The 17,415-nt window shown below is 39.7% G+C and overlaps 1 protein-coding gene across 1 annotated transcript in view; it reads right to left on the reverse strand.

Moving 5' to 3' along the window:
- Positions 1–17,415, reverse strand: part of DMGDH (dimethylglycine dehydrogenase) — a 64,770-nt gene that overhangs the window by 24,536 nt on the left and 22,819 nt on the right. Inside the window, exons 7-13 of the mRNA XM_028114484.2 lie at positions 16,101–16,299; positions 9,047–9,216; positions 8,169–8,322; positions 6,291–6,456; positions 5,691–5,821; positions 4,217–4,434; positions 2,325–2,482 (exon numbers count right to left, since the gene is read on the reverse strand). Of these exons, the coding sequence (XP_027970285.1) occupies positions 2,325–2,482; positions 4,217–4,434; positions 5,691–5,821; positions 6,291–6,456; positions 8,169–8,322; positions 9,047–9,216; positions 16,101–16,299 (1,196 nt within the window). The remainder of the gene's footprint in view (positions 1–2,324; positions 2,483–4,216; positions 4,435–5,690; positions 5,822–6,290; positions 6,457–8,168; positions 8,323–9,046; positions 9,217–16,100; positions 16,300–17,415) is intronic.

Consider the following 17,415-nt stretch of genomic DNA (forward strand, 5'->3'; position numbering starts at 1 on the left):
ACCCTGGGATCATGACCTGAGCCGAAGGCAGATGCTCAACCATCTGAGCCACCCAGGTGCCCCTAAAGTAATTTTTAAATCTAAAATTGAAATGTAGCCCATCAGGAAATATTATCATTGGAATAACATATTAGACCCTAAAATTCAGTTTGTTCCCATGGCTCTTTTACTAATAAATATCTGAGGGATACCATGACATACTGATCCTCCCCAAAATAAGACTCTAATATGTTCTTATATAATAGTGTTAAATAGCTAGGTCTTGAAAAGTTATTAGGTAATTTACTTATCTTACAATTAGCCAGGAACCAGGACAAGCGGAGGAGAAAGCCGATGGTAGGAAAATGGGCTTCGACAGAGTTCAAGAAAGAGAAAAGGAAACAGAGATTGAATCTCAGCCTTTTCATATATGGTTGAGTAATTACAATATACTTTAAGTTGAAGCTAAAGCCACTCTTTGGGACTAGATCTGAAGTTACTGGATTTTGTTTGTTTTGTTCCCTTTTGCACCAAGAGAACTGGTTGAAACTCCATAAAAAGCAGCCAAACTTTTTTAAAAAAACAACATAGCATTCATATAAACCAGATAAGTAATATAAACTTGTTTTATATGATATAAAATTTGGTCTCTCATACTTCCTAATCAATTTGAGCAACTCTAAACTTATTTTTTTATCTGCTCAAAGTTTCAGAATTTCTTTAGGAAAAAAAATGAAAACAAAGCACAGAAGATTGCTGTGATACCACTAGAGGGCGTGCTGGCACTGCTGGGAAATCAGAGGGACGTGGGAGGAAGAAGCGCTTTTCGGAGTTGGGCTTGGGGAGAGGAAGGAGGAGAAAATGAAAGGCGGGAGGGTGGAGAAATGGCTAACTCCCAAAGGCTGCATCTGCTGCTTCATTCCTTGAGGAGTGTGGGGATAGAGCTGTCTTCTATTTCTCTCCCTGCGGCAGCCTCATCGAAGGCCCTCGCTGTAGGCTGAGAATCCCCTAGCAGAGCACTTCTCCTACAAAAAAAAAATGGCAACTTGCCCCAAAGCCCTGATTCTTTCAGTGGCTCCTGGAAGCTGCCTCTGCACCTAGAAGCCCATTTGCTTCTGCCCACAGTCTGGATGTCCCAAGGGCTTTGTCTATGCTTTCAAACCCACCTTGCCCTCCAATTAAATTCATTACATGCTAGGAATTTTATCTAATGTCCCTGATAACTTTGTAGGAGAAAGAGAATCTTCATTTTAGGGGCGTCTGGGTAGCGAAGTTGGTTAAGCGTCTGCCTTCGGCTCGGGTCATGATCTCAGGGTCCTGGGATGGAGCCCCATATCGGGCTCCCTGCTCAGGGAGGAATCTGCTTCTCCCTCTCCCTCTGCCCTTCCTCACCCCCCAACTTGTGTTCTCTTTTCCTCTCTCAAATAAATAAAATATTTAAAAAAAAATAAGATAATCTTCATTTTATAGAAAAGTAAACAGAGGCTCTGGAGGGTTAAGTCCATGTAGCTAACATGTGATGGAGGATAAATTCAAACGCAAGAGACCCCATTCTGAAGTATATCCTTACGTCACTTGTCAGGCCTGAAACTCAAAGAAACAACTTCTAAGGAAATATGAAAAAATGAAGGGGTCCAGAGATAGCCTGCCATTGGAGATAGAACAGAGTTTGAACCAGAGTTTGGCCACTTCTGTGTAATCTGGACCAAGTTTACTGTTTCTCAATGCAATTGTGTATAGAATAGGGATAATTTAGATAACCCCATACCCCTTGCCTAAGAATCACCAATAATAACTTATTCAGGGAGAGCTGAAAGTAAAATAAATCATGCCTATGAAAATGGTGTGAAATTCTCCACACAGAAACCCTTAGTTCCCGTTTTCAATGGTGGAAGCAAGCTGGACCAACGTATCCTAGATCACCAACTCTCTTCCTCAGAAAGACACCTTTTGGTGTGATTTCCCTGAAAGGTACATAAGAAGAAAGTGAGGGTGGGCAACGCGACAGAGGAAGAAGAAGAATTTGAAAAGCGTCCCTCCTATACTGTGGGGTAAGCAGGCCCCCAGAGCTGCAGCTCCACACACAGTCAGAGATGGATGTCCAGGGCTCTCTGCCAAGCGGGAGGAATTAAAGCAGAATAAACAGTGTGTCATAATTCCACCGAACTTTCAACTGGGGGGAAATGAAGGAGAAAAACATCTTCCCTTAATTAAATAAAGTTATCTAATAACACATCATTTCTGACATAACAGTCAGAGCCGATGTTAATGCAATTAAAACTAGCTGTTACACAAAAGTCAGACACAAGAAACAAAATTGTAATGAAGATGCTAGCGTTTCAAACCTCTGACCCCCAGGCTCTGAAAGCTTTCTCCAGTCTTAAGGCATTCATGGCGTATGTTCCGAAATTATCGATTCCCTCCTCCTGGCCTGCATTCATGATAATGTCATAAAGAGCTGCAGAATCTTCTCGTCTGTGGTATAGCTCCCAACCCAGCTCACCTGAAACAAATCCACAAGTACCACACTAGAGTAAGAGCAATGATCACTTGATCTAACGTGCATTAATTAGCTAAAACACATAAATAAATGGAGAGAGTCCACTTATGTAATATAGACATGGTTGAGTTTTAAAAGACCAGTTCACAAAAAGTTGCAAAGGAGCCTGCCATATCACAGATGCATTCATGCCCCATCCCGTCTCCCACACACAGAGTGATATCTAGGACACATCTTCTCATGACACAGAAAGATGTTAATATAGGAATTAATCTGGACCCTTGATCTCAGCTTCATGATATTAAGTGAGTAATTAGCATGGCATAGTTTATCATGATAAGGGATTCGAGGTTTAGAAACCTCAACCCCTGGGGCGGCTGAGTGGCTCAGTCGGTTAAGCGGCCAACTCTTAGTTTCAGCTCAGGTCATGATCTCCAGGTCCTGGGATTGAGCCCCAGGTCAGCGGGGAGTGGGGAGTCTGCTTGTGGATTCTCTCTCCCTCTGACCCTCCCCCTGCTCCTGCTCTCTTGCTCTCTCTCAAATGAACAGATAAATCTTTATTTAAATTAAGAAAGAAAGAAAGAAACCTCAACTCCCAACTCCTTGCCCCAAAATCACAAGGCTTAAAAATATAGGCAACTGACAATTATTCAAATGGTCTTCACTGTGGGACAGCCATTAACTCTAATGCCCCCCACACCCCTTTTCTTCCCCATTCGGTCCTTTTAGTCACCATGAGAGCTGTGGGCAAAAACCAAAAGAAATGAAATCTAACCCAAACAGTCTTGTTTATTTTTTATTCTGTTTATGTTTTACGCTAGTCACCATTTTGCGAAGGTCAGGTGAAAGAAGGATGGGAAAAGTGGACGGTGGAAGCCCAGAGAAGAACTATAGCCTTCATACTTTAGGTATGTTGTCCTTGTTCCCCAATGTTGAGGGCTGATGGTGATGTGTTTTTCCAGGACACCACCAGAACATGAGTAACATGTAATTGAACAAATGCCTGAGCACCAAGTACTCTTTCTATGAAAGAACAAGGAGGGCTAGAGGAAGTTGGACGTGAGCCCACAGCACCAATGGGGAACTGAAGAGCATTCATTCATTTCTATTTCAAATACATACTATGCACAAAGTTAGGTGCTATAAGAAGACTTCCCTAAAAGAGCCTTAATGGTAATACTTGAAGAGAGGTGCCTGATACATTTAAGATGGTCTCTATGAGAGATTCTATCTATGGAAGACCATTTTTTTTTAAGATTTTTAAAATGTATTTATTTGACAGAGAGACACAGAGAGAGAGAGCACAATTAGACGCTTAACCTACTGAGCCCCCCAGGAACCCCTATGGGATACCATCTTGAATGTTCCTAGAAAGAGTCGGCTGACCTGAATATTGTCAGCCCTTCCAACTACTCTAACAGCTATCCTCTTCCAACTTTTTTATCTACCCTTCCAAATAATAAGAAGCCATGGGATTGGAACAATGGGAAATATGGGAAATGAATCCCCCAGACTAGGAGTGAATAGACAGAATTATTGTAAGAGCTGGACAGGAGAGATCTTCCTCCATAGTTATACTGACAAAAGTCAGTGTATTCGTGTGTGAGTGTGTGTGTGTGTGTGTGTGTGCGCGCGCGGACAGGTGTACATGCATGTGCTCATGTTCATTTGGGCTAGCTTCTTTTAAATTTTAGAGACCTTCTCTTAAATTTTAGAAAATTGTTTTCCAATTCTTACCAGTATAAGATATCCTAATAGCAGTGACAGGAATGTTTGAAACCTTTAAAGACTTGGTTTGAAGAAACTTGAAAACTTCATCACTAAGATCTTCAGCGGTCAGTTTCTGAAGAACCTTTCTTGCATGGGGCCCTGCAATACCAAGGACTCCAAGTTCATCAGTTATGTTTCTAATTTCAACGTCATATCCACCGTTGACTGCCTCTTCTTCAATCCATCTGCATTTGAGTCATAAACATCGTGTTAAATCTTGCTTGAATAATGCATCTTGGTGACATATTAATTCTCTGAAGACATGCTCTGTGTCTAGAATTACCAGGAAGTCCCCAGAGTGTCATTTCGTGTAATAACCTAATTTTTTAAGTTGAGGAAACTGAGTCCCAGAGATGTTAAGTGATTCTCTTTAAACCACCCACTTATAAATTTGGAGATAAGTTTTCATAGTACAGAAGGATCCTTCAATTTAAATAAGCTCTGCCACATAATTCTTTTAAATAGTGACAGCCCTATTGCATTTAAACTAATGATTCAATCTTCGAAAATTAATTTAAACCCAAATTTTCTCTAATACCTATACATGGGATGCACATTTGTGCTGCTAAAGGTTAATAATGTGCCTGCCACCCGACACATAATTACTTTGATGATCAAAAGGAAACAATAAAAACTCTAAAGACTAGTTTCGATTTCTAAGTCTTGATGAGTTATTGGAACCCAGTTTTAGGGTTTGTTTATAATTTATTGAGAGTCCCTGGAACTACATAAAATGATCTGAATTTACACAAAGCTAAGCTACTAAGATACATCTTGGATTGGAGGGTATAATTTGCATCATTTTACAACCATAGTGAGAATCTCAGAGTAAGACACTTATTAAACAACAGGATTCAAAATATTTTTGGAATATTAAAGACTACAGATTTGACAGTAGACTAAATCATGGACCAAAGACTCATGTGAAGGATTGACTCGGCAAGTCAACGATTAAATCTAGCTTTGGGCCAGAGAGCACAAAGCATTAAGAAGGAGGAAGCTAACCCAGGGAGGCAGCTTACCGAAGTGGGTATCAGAATCAAAAGGAGTGGCTTACACAAGTTACACTAACTCAAACTTCAGTTTTCTCACATGAAAATGGGAATAATATAGACCTTGCAGATATATCTACTAAGAGAATTAATTGAGATAATGTCTAAAAAGAGTACTGACACACTGATGATGTCTAATAATTGGGAGTTAATATTTTTAGAACCAGCAAACCCTATGGATGGATTACCTTTGAGGGGTGTGGGGACAGGGTCCCTCACTTCAAATAATTTCCTATAAAAGACATGAAATTTATTTGAAACAATAAGGTTTAAGAATTAAAGTTGTACTTTAATTGGTAAAAGAAAAGCTATTGGTAAAAGAAAAGCACACTGCAAGATTGAGTCAGTATATAATCTATATAAAATTTTCTTATTAGGTGCATACTTACCTAAGATCATGAAGTTCGGATCCAGAACCAGTTATTAGTAAAAACTCCCCAGGAGTTTGGTGAGAAACAGTCAACTCAGCATACACTCGACCTTTTGGTGTCAACATGTGACTTATATTTGTAAAACCCACCTACACAAAAGAATTAAAAATTACCTCAGGATGCAATTAAAATCTTACGTATCCTTTTAACACAACATAGAAATAAAAATGCAAGTGTCAACAATGAAAAACATCTGAATCTTACCATTTATATCAATTGTGTGAACTATCTTTAAACCTAGACCCAAGATTAATTTTGAAGTTCTTAGTTTCGATGATAATTATAACTATTTGTCATAAAAATTACACTCAAGTCAATTTTGCAGTTCCCTGTTGACACAATTTAGCAAAGTCATAAGGTCCTTGGATGACAATTTGTTCAACAAAATTTAAATTAGAAAATTAGCTAGAATATTCATGGTCGGTTGAAGAGCTCCAGCATTCATAAAGAAATCATTAGGTGGACTAAAATAACATACTAATTAAAAAAAATATATGAGAGGACAGAGAATTAAGCAGGCCAGAATCCTGAACCTTGTACTCATATAAGGTTATTTACCTTTGGAATGACATTTGCAAAGAGATGGTCCAACAGTCGAACAGAGTCTTGGCCTTTGATGTTAAACTTGCCAAATGGTGACAGGTCAATAACCCCTACTTTTTGCATAACCTGTTTATACTCAGATCCTACAGGCTCAAACCAGTTTGTGCGGCGAAAACTGGGCCTGAAACACAATGTTTGTCATAAAACAACTGTCATTCATTTTCAAAAAAATTACAGAATATTTATTAAACACTGTTAATCTAGAAAATCCCATTTGGGAAGAAAAGTACAACCCAAAGTTCTGTTCTGTAAATCATACACGTATGGTAGAAACTGATTTTTTAAAGGTACTCTTCTATTCCTTTGACCCATTTTGTAGTGAAAGACATAGTATTAATTAACTAGAAATTAAGATAGGACATGTGGGCTCTCAGATCTAGAAGAAAGCATAGAAGTCTACCTACCAGTCCTGAGTTTTTCGATCTTGGTTGCGTATTAGAATCACCTGGGGAGCATGTAAAAAACATCACATTTTTTTGGACCTAATTAAATCAGAATATAATGGGGTAGAGCGATCTTGTCCAGTGCTTCTCAAACGCTGATGCAATTACAAATCACTTGCACTTGTTAAAATGCAGATTCTAACGCAGCAGGTCTGAGGTGAGGCCCTACACTCTGCATTCTAACAGGTGATGCTCAAGCTGTTGGTCCATACCCAGAATAAGCAAGGACTTGGTCCAACATCTTCATTTTTCAGAGAAAAGGCATAAGGTGTTTTCCAAGGCTTTTGTCTTAGTAAATGACAGAGCTTGGCCTGGAACAAAAAGTCTACTGACTCATTCAGGGTCCTTTCTACTTGATAAAGTTGACTTCTAATGAGGTATTTTAACCACAGAACAGACAACTGTCTGCTAAATGAGTTTTCAGTTGTTTAATTATTAAAATAATAGAAGAAACAGATCAGATCCAAAGAGCAAAGGTGAAGGACAGATTGGGCATTTACCTGAGTCACTTAGGAAAAACCAAACCAGTATTTTGCCCCCAGATATTCTACACTGATGGTCTACTGAGCCCAAATTCATTAATCAACAACTGGGCCTCTAGTATCCTTTATACCATTTAGATCTGGTCTTAAAGTAGACATCAAAACCTGCTTAAATAAGCAAAATGACAAGTCCAAAAAAGAGAGAGAGAGAGATAACAATTTCTAGATTTGCTATTTGTTTTCTCTTGGTTTATGGATTCTTATGAGAAAAAATATATAATCACTATTAATCCCAAATGACAACAATGGTGTGTAATCCAAGTACAACAATGGCAACAACTTTAGAGGAATTCAGAGGATTGTTTTAGTGGCATGCTTTATGCTTTAGCTTAATGTCAAATGCTAAGTAAATGATCTTTCCTCTTGATTTATCAATGTTACATATAATTTACATGACTCACTGCATACACACTAGAAAGCTGTTGTATGAGCTCTTCCTTGATCAATAGAAAATCCATATTGCCATACTATTTCCATTCGATGGGATTTGACCAGGCATCCTAAACCAGGACACATCTTTAGAAGCCAACGGAAGCCAGGTGGGGATATAGAGGGGATGGGAAAGGTTCCTCTGAGCTCCTGGAAAATGCCAAGTGGAGGCATCACCTGAACTGGCTGTAGAACTCTGGAGGCCACCAGGGTCCTAGATGCGAGCCAATGTCACATGGGATAGACTAAAATGCCTCCACCGCCAGAAAATAAGTTTTGTAGGAAAAAGCTCAATGCTCTTTGGAATGGGGTGAAGTGACTTGGGGCAAGGGGACAGCATTCCTCTTAAGTCCCTCCATTCCATCTCCAAAATTTCATTCTACATTCGGAGCCACAGGCAGGTTACGTCATTCACTTACCTGTACTGAGTGTCCTGGCCCGGTTTGTAGAACCAGTGTGGCTGCTCCCAGCCTGCATGGAACCCCATGGAACACTTAGACTCCAGGGTTTTATAAAGCCCACTGACTCGCTGAGTCGGCCTCCCGGCAAATCGTTCTTCTTTAGGATAACCAACTGAAAAAGGAAAACTAGTACCTAAATAGCACAGAACCAAAACTATAAACAATTTTGCAAGCACTCAAAAAATAGAAAACACAGCTCTTAACATCCAGAAGCATATATGTGTATGAAACTTATGTAGAGGATGGTAAGTACACTTTTTGTGGTGATCATTTCACAATGTATACAAATGTCAAATGCTATGTTGTATGCCTGAAACTAACATAATATCATGGGTCAACTATACTGCAACTTAAAAAATAATGTAAAAGGGCACCCGGGTAGCCCAGTCAGCCAAGCAACTAACTCTTGGTTTTGGCTCAGGTCATGATCTCAGGGTCCTGAGATGGAGCCCCAAGTCAAACTCTGGGCTTTGCACAGAGTCTGCTTGGGACTCTCTCTCCCTCTCCCTTTCCCCCTTCCCCTGGCTTGCTCACTCTCTCTCTCAAATAAATAAATAAATCTTTTTAAAATTTTATGTAAAAAAACACAAATTGTCATTTATATAACAATCCAAGGATAAAGTAAAAGTAGATTTAGAACTTAAAATCGCTGATGCACTCTACACATTAAAAATACACGTTCATATAGATTCCTTGTTCTGTCTTAAAGGCATAGTGCTTATTAGAATCCCTAAGTACTCCTACGACAATGCACAGAATAGCAAGCAGCTAGAATCAGAGGCACTGCAAGTCAATTCTGTACACACTTTGTAGACAATAGTAAATTTGCACTTTACCAATATTGTTGAATCCATATGACTCTCTTGCTTTGGCCTCAGTGTACTGAGTTGTTGTCCATTTGCCATAGCGATTGGGATCCAATTCTATTAGATCAAATGGAGGTTCTCCGTGCAGGATCCAGTCACTGAGATATTTCCCTACCCCGCCAGCGTGGATTATGCCGTATCTTTCAAAATACAGAGATAAATACACTGTTATTAACATATGTAGTTTTCAAATAATGAAACATGTCCAACTATTTTACAGGTCCTCCACGTTGGAGTGTTCTGTGCTATTTAGAACATTTGACAACATAATGTAGTTTTTTTCCTCAAAAAAAAAAAATACATGTTTAGGGATCCAGATTAAAGGGACCTGACTCAATAGCTAGTTTGTTTCCATAGTTTCAAGAAATGCACACCTGCAAAATAGCCTAGAGCTCTTAGCTAGGAAAGTGGCTCACTTTAAGAAAATGGAGGAAAGGAAACAAAGAGGAAGGCTTAGTTGTTATCTTCTCAGCCCCTTGGAGCTAGGATTATCTTGACTGATAGGAAACTTGCAGGAGAAACTGTACACTGCCCACGGGCACATGCATCTCTTCTCAGACTCAATTTAGTTCAGGTCCCCTTAGGCGATGACCTCTGTGCAGGGACCTGGAACCTTGATCTCAGAAGCATTCAGAGCAAGAGGCACTCACCCAGGGACTTGGGGGAGGGGAGGGAAAGGACCACTCTCCCCTGTATTTTGCAACGAATGGGTCACTTGGTGGCAAGGGTAGGCTTGTTTTCTATTTCTATATGACGATGCTTTAAAACCAAGAACATGACTGTGGCAGATAATTGGATCTGAGATGAAGGAATCACAGTTTTACACTGGCTGCATGAAGTTCTACCCACTCACTCCAGTAATGAAGGACTTTCCTGTAGGTTTATCTATGGTTTAGGTCAAGAGAAGCATCTGAGTAATTGGATGGGCAGAAAGTCACGGGGGGATGACCAAGAAAAGGAGCTACATGAGCAGACCTCAAAATACCAGAAATTCCCGTATCCCAAATGGATTCTAACAGCCAGAATCACTCTGAGAGCGTGGGAGAACCTCAGCAAAGACTATAAATATTAACTAACTTTCCCCACAAGATACCAGTTTGGCTATTTTATAAAAATGAATGACTGGAGCGCCTGGGTGGCTCAGACGGTTAGGTGTCTGCCTTCGGCTCAGGTCCTGATCCCGGGGTCCTGGGATCCAGCCCCGCATCGGGCTCCCTGCTTGATGCGCAGCCTGCTTCTCCCTCTCCACCACTTGTGCTCTCTCATGCTTTCTCTCTCTCAAATAAATAAAATCTTAAAAAAAAAAAAGAATGACTAAGTTGTTATGAGGATATTTCTCAAGTAGAGTAAGACGGCAATAATTTATACTTCTCTGAATCATTTAAAAAAGTGACATGGGTCATCCAAATCACCCATAAACAATTTCACTAAGTTTCAAGAAGGCAATAAAAATGATTAAATATATGCTTAAAATTCACTCATCCAGTGGTGTTGCTTGGGGGGCATCCATACTTGCATTTTGTATTCTTCATAGGTAATAATATTGTTAAAGACAAACTATTTCATTGCGTATCGTAAATACTTTTTCACAGACCCCCCCCCACAAAATTCACTCATCCAGGTCCATGTATGATATATAAAAGCTGTCATTTTTGAAAGCTAGAGATGCTGTTATAAGGCCTGAAATTGTGTGAAGTTTTATTGACATTTATTGAACACTTGCTCTTTGCCAGGTATCGTTTCTATCTAACATATACTGTGAGATGCTGATTTATTCTTTAATAATTTTATTTCACCGATGGGAAAACCAGCCCCCACACAGGGGTTAAATAAGGTCACACATTAATAAAGAGCAGATTCAGGACCCAGACTCAGTCATCTGACCCCAGGGTACACTCCTTATTACTGGACTTTACTTCTTCACTGGTTCTCATTTTTTTTTTTCAGCCAAGACACACATGACAGCCAGTATTCACATTCTTGACAGACTCTTTGGGCAAAGCCAGGGCTGTACTTTGTTTCCTTTGGTCTCACTGCCACACCATTATGTTCTTTCCCTTTGAACAATGTATATGAGCTAATAAACAGGGCAGAGCGCCGTTCATTGGGGATAATCCTGAATCAAGTCTAATTTATTTTCTAAAGGTAAATCCTTTGCAAACTTCAGCTCTCTAGCCATTAACACGTTATATGTAAACACACAACTGAGTATTCTGAAACATCTATTGGGAGCCCCTGGCTTAGGAGCTAAACGTAAGCATGGAGTAAGAGAGAATTCATTGACATGGCATTGAAAAGCACAGAGCAGGCAAGCAATACACGGTGGCTGTTGGGTCCTTGTATAACCAACAACAGAGTATGCCTGTGCCCAGTTGATAAGATTTTCATAAGGAACTAACGTGTGAAGGGGAAGTGGAAGGGAACTGGATGAGGAAAGGAGAGTTGGGTTCTTCTGTTGCTGGCATTAATCTGCAGAGCCCATTTCTTCTAAATGGCCCAGCTCCTGTGCTTTTTGAGTGTTTGTGTCTGCTTTGTATGACAGCTCTGTTACACTGTCAGATGTTACATCTTATAGCACTCTCCCCTCCTCTAATTTGCTGTTTTTATAATCTGTTCTAAGCCAAGAAAACTAGATTCATTTCAATACAATCCATTCAACATTTTGGGGGCATGGTGTCAGTCACCTAGAAGCAGAAAACCTTGTTAGAATTGTGACAAAACAAAAGTAAAATAGCCTTGACTGAGGATAATCTGTGAGTAGGGTAAAAGAACACTGGCATTTATGTAGACAGTTTGCAAATTCCCCAAATTCTCTGGAATGGTTGTACCAGAATAACAGACAACATTGAAACGCAGATCCCTGGATCTGCATAAAATCTTTTGGGATCCCTGGTTTTCTGATTCAACACAACTTCATGGGTTCTCCTGACAAATAGGAATTTCACAGATAGGATGTAAAGGAGGATGAAACACATTCAAGTGACTAATCACAAGGTTGAGATTCTTTTTTAACATGCCCATAGGATAATTCTGCTGCTCAACCAGGTATGAAAACCACTGGCCTCCAGAACCAGGGAATGATCACAGATGTAAGCCAGGAGGGGCAGCCAATGTGAGCATTCCATATTACATAAAAAATATCTTAGCAATCTCAACTTTTAGATAACAAGAAGTCCTTTTTGGTTCAGACCAAATCTGTCAAAGAGAGGAAGGCACTTTGCCTGTCCCCCGCTTGTCATCTTCCCTATCCAACTCCCAATGTCTACAATGTGGGAAAATTACCCAGAACAATCAGAATAAGAATGCAACATCAGCCCCATGCAATTAGATACAATTTCAAGATAATCAGTAACTGGTGTCCTAAAGAAAGCAACTTCCTAATTTCCTTGGCAAGTAGTAATAGATACTCCATTAAAGTACAAATATAATAAGGCTAGGGATACTGTCTGCTTGTTCAGAGCATGGCTCATGGCCAATGATCCACAAATAGTTGTTGACTAAATCAAAAATTCTATGACTGAGTCAATTGCAGAATCAAAAATAATAAAGATTTAGGAATAAATTTAGCAAAAGAAGTATAAAACTTATACTCTGAAAACTATAAATCATTGTTGAAAGAAATTTTAAAAGACCTAAATAAATGGAAAGGCAACCCATGTCCATGAATTGGACTTAATATTGTATGACAATACTCTCCAAGTTGATCTACAGATTCAATGCAACACCTATCAAAATCCTAGGTGGCTTCTTTGCAAAAATTGACAAACTGATCCTAAAAATTATATGAAAATTTAAGGGACCCAAACTAGCCAAAACAATCTTGAAAAAAACAAAAATTCACACTTCCTAATTTCAGAACTTACTACAAAGCTACAGTCATCAAAACAGTGTGGTACTGGTATGAAGATAGACCTATAGATCAATGGAATAGAATTGGGAGTCCAGAAATAAACCCATACATAAATGTGAATTGACTTTTGACAAGGATGTCATGGTATAATAAAAGATAAATATTTGGTCTTTGTCCCCATTTCCTGGCACAGAACTCCTAATAACCTCTGGAATTCATAGTCTTTTGTATGCTAATGAGATGGCTCAAGGTGCGGTGAGAGGTACTTGGGGGGTTAAATAGCTTCAAGATAGGGGCTGGTCACAAGAAGTTCAATCATCAAAAAAAAAAAGGTCAATCATCAATGGTCAATGATTTAATCAATTATTCCTATGTAATGAAACCTCCATAAAAAACCCTAAAGGACAGAGTTCAAAGAGCTTTCAGATTGGTGAACTTATTGATGTGCTACAAATATGGTGTACCAGAGAAGGCATGAAAACTGCCCCTCCCCCTCATACCTCACCCCGTGTATCTCTTCCTTTTGGCTGTTACTGAGTTGTATCCTTTATAACAAATGGGTAAAAGAAAGTATTTTCCTGATTTCTGTGAGTCATTCTAGTGAGTTATCAAACCTGAAAAGGGGGTTGTAGGAACTCCCACATTTATAGTCAGTCAGTCAGAAGTATAGGCGATCCCGGGCGCCTGGATGGCTCAGTCGTTAAGCGTCTGCCTTCGGCTCAGGTCATGATACCAGGGTCCTGGGATGGAGCCCCGCATCAGGCTCTCTGCTCGGCAGGAAGCCTGCTTCTCCCTCTCCCACTCCCCATGCTTGTGTTCCCTCCCTCACTGTGTCTCTCTCTGTCAAATAAATAAATAAAATCTTAAAAAAAAAAAAAAAGTACAAGTGATCCCGAACTTGCAATTGGTGTCTGAAGTGGAGACAGTTTTGTCCTTAACCAGTGGGATCTGCACTAACTCTGGAAGTTAGCATCAGAATTGAATTGAATTGTTGGATACTCAGTTGGTGTAGGAGAATTAGAAAATTGGATGTGGGTGTCAGAAGTAGCAGCCGAAAAAAGATTTCACAGAAGCCAATGCGATTCAATGAGGAAAGAACAGTCTTTTCAATAAGTGGTGCTGGGATAACTGGCTATGCACACAAGAACGAAGTTGGACCCCTACTTCACACCACATACAAAAATTACCTCAAAATTGATTAAAGATTTAAATGGAGGAGTTAAAACTAGAAAACTCTTAGAAGAAAACATAGGTATGAATCTTTACGAACTTGGATTATAAAATGGTTTCTTATATATGACACCAGAACTACATGCTAAAAAAGAAAAAAATACACATTCTAGACTTCATCAATATTAAAACTTTTCATGCCTCAGTGGACACTATCAGGAAAGTGAAAAGACAACCCAAAGAATGAGAAAAAATTTGCAAAACAGGTATCTGATAAAGGTCTTGTATCTAGAATACATAAAGAACTCCTACAACTTAATAATAAAAAGACAAATAATTTTTTTAAAGATTTATTTATTTATTTGAGAAAGGGAGCATGTGTGTGTGGGGGGAGGGGGGCAAGCAGAGGGAGAGGGAGAGAGAGTCTTAAGCAGACTCCACGCTGACCACAGAGCCCCATGCAGGCTCGATCTCACGACCCTGAGATCACAACCCTCCAAAACCAAGAGACAGATGCTTAACAGACTGCGCCATCCAGGCGCCCGGACAAATAATCATTTTTTTTTTTAATGGGCAAAGGATGTGAATAGGCATTCCTCCGAAGACATTCAAGTAATGTACACGAGAAACACTCCTACGTGCACATGCCTGCATATGCACACTGCAGGTAATTACCTAAACCCTCAGTTACTTTATGCCCTCCAGCCCTATATCTCCATCTGGTTTTCTCCCTCTAGACGTCACACAGATGTAAACTTAACACTTCAAACCCAAACTCTCAAAAATGAAACTCACTATTTTTCTGGTTTTCTCTCCCCATGGCCCCAGCATCCAACCAGGGGTCAAGTTAGATAGTTTGCCATCATTTGTTATTTTTTTCTCGTCCTCAAGACCTAATGCAATCAATCATCAAGTCTAAATATGTTTATCTCCCACATTTCAAAACCCCCTGCTGCTCCCTCGGTTCAGACCACAGCTTCTCTACTGTATTGGCAGGACAGCACCCTGACCAGCTCTGTGCCTCTGGACAGACCTCACTGCCTTGTCTTCAGCTCTAGCCCAGTGCCTACCAAGAGACCTGGCACAGAGTTGGCAATCATTAAATATTAGTTGAATAAATGGCCAAATAAAATGGGGAAGAAAAATAGAATATTAGAAGCTCTGATATGATGGTAAAGTGGGCTTGACATTAATATTCATTAAATTAATGGGACAAATATTAAAGATGAAACATCAAACGGGTAATGGAATCATAAATAGTAAGCAACCTGAAGAATCATAAAGAAACAAATTATGTTGGACAAACATGAATTATGGTAAAAAATGCATCAGATATGTTATTCATTTGATATTTTGAATTATGTTTGTCACATTGTGTTAGGAAAACATCCTCGTAAAATTGGGGTAAACTGACCAATCTGAACACATACAGCATGAAAAGACACATGAATAATGGAAATGGCAGGAAATATATAAAGAGAAGTTTTCAGGAAATCATTACCCTTCTGTGTGATAAGCTTTAAAACCTATACAAGTGATTAAACCATTAATAATCCATAGTAAGGATTTTAAAATTGAAATATTTTATTCCTTGGGATGCCTGGGTGGCTCAATCGGTTAAGCATCTGCCTTTGGCTCAGGTCATGATCTCAGGGTCCTGGGATCAAGTCCCACATTAGGCTCCCTGCTCAGAGGGGAGTCTGCTTCTCCTTCTCCCTCTGCCTTTCCCCTGTTTGTGCTCCCTCTCTCAAATAAATAAATAAAATCTTTAAAAAAAAGAAATATTTTATTCTTCGTATCTCAGTGGTCATGAAAGGAAGAAAACACTCTGCCCTCCCCTATTTTCCATCTTGGCCTGAGATTATGAGACAAGACTTATCTAAAATACTTGACTCCATTAAAAAAAGAAAAAAAAAACTTGGCTCTGTAATAAATGTTGAATTAAATGGAGATACTAAAAATAAAACAATAAAAATAAATAAATAAATAAATGGAGATACTCACCCAAAGCCTATAGCCACCCAGTAGTTCCTGACTCCCTGATGGGGCCCCACCATAGGCAGAATGTCAGGAGAATAGGTGATGGGGCCATTGACGATATTGATGATGTCAGCCTTTTTCAAGACTGGAACCATTTCCATGGCAGCTTCAACATGTTCCATGATTCGGTCAAGATCAGACTCAAAGAGCTCCTTTCCAAACCCTGCATAGACATACCATTGTGGTCAGGATGCCTCAGCTGCCCTGACATGTACTCTGAAGTGACTTAAATCTGAAATTTAAAGGTGGTCTGTAGGAAGGTACTTCCTTTTTTTCCTTTTTTTTTTTAAGTCTAAACTTAATATTCACTATCGACAGATAGGTACCCATCACATTACTGAGAACAACAATGTTGTTTTTGTTGAAACAATAAAATCATGAAAGTTAACCTTTTTCATTAGTAATAAATTTAAATCTAGGTGTATTAACAGTTTTCAACATTTAATCCAATAATTAAAAACAACAACAACAACAATTATTGGTTTGTCAAGACAGAGCTTTTATCCTTCACCATGAAAGTCTACTCTACCCTCCCAGGTAAAGGGCAAATGGGAGCTTACAAAATCATGTCAGGACACAGGGGAGAAACAGAAAAGTACTCCAGGATCTAGGATAATGGATTCCAGATGCCTTTCAGCTCTCAGCAGAGAAGGAAGGGCATGGAGGCCTCCTTCCTCAAGCCTGCTCCCCTAGGTATCTGAGGGCTAGAATTTCGAGAAAAGAGTCAGGGTCTTGGAACACAATCTTTTTCTCAGTCCTCAAAGGTACTGTGACTGAAGGCAGGGCCACAGATGAGCTTCTGAAAGAACTTCTCCACCAGTAGTGGGAGCTTTCCCACACAGCAGGCAGCCAGCTTCTGTTCTCCTGTGAACTGCACGCTGGATTGGTTGCATGGAGGCCTGTAGACCACTGGGCTTGGACCAGGACATGCATACACCCAGGGCCAGCTCTCCCTCCAACTGCAACTATTTAAATATTTGTTCAACATTTATTTGGACGAGAGGCTGCCAGCATGAGGGAAGAGCAGAAAGGAAGGCTCTCAGGTAGCATCAGCCCTCCCTCTGAGATCAGGAGTTATTCCACCCAGGCCCAAATGTGCAGAGCCCACACAACAAGACAAAAGCCCTCAGCTAGCTGGAGCTGGCCAAACTTCTGTGGAAGGCAACGGAGTGATCATCTGTTGTCACATGGGCATAGGTGTATTGAGGAGTAGGAGAGAGCTTCATTCCCTATCCCAAGTATAACTATAAAATTATAGAAATTGTACTTTCTATAATTC

Source organism: Eumetopias jubatus, unplaced genomic scaffold, assembly GCF_037043125.1.
Source record: "Eumetopias jubatus isolate StellerSeaLion01/CBP00866 unplaced genomic scaffold, mEumJub1_p1.0 scaffold_5, whole genome shotgun sequence".
Lineage (NCBI taxonomy): Eukaryota > Metazoa > Chordata > Mammalia > Carnivora > Otariidae > Eumetopias > Eumetopias jubatus.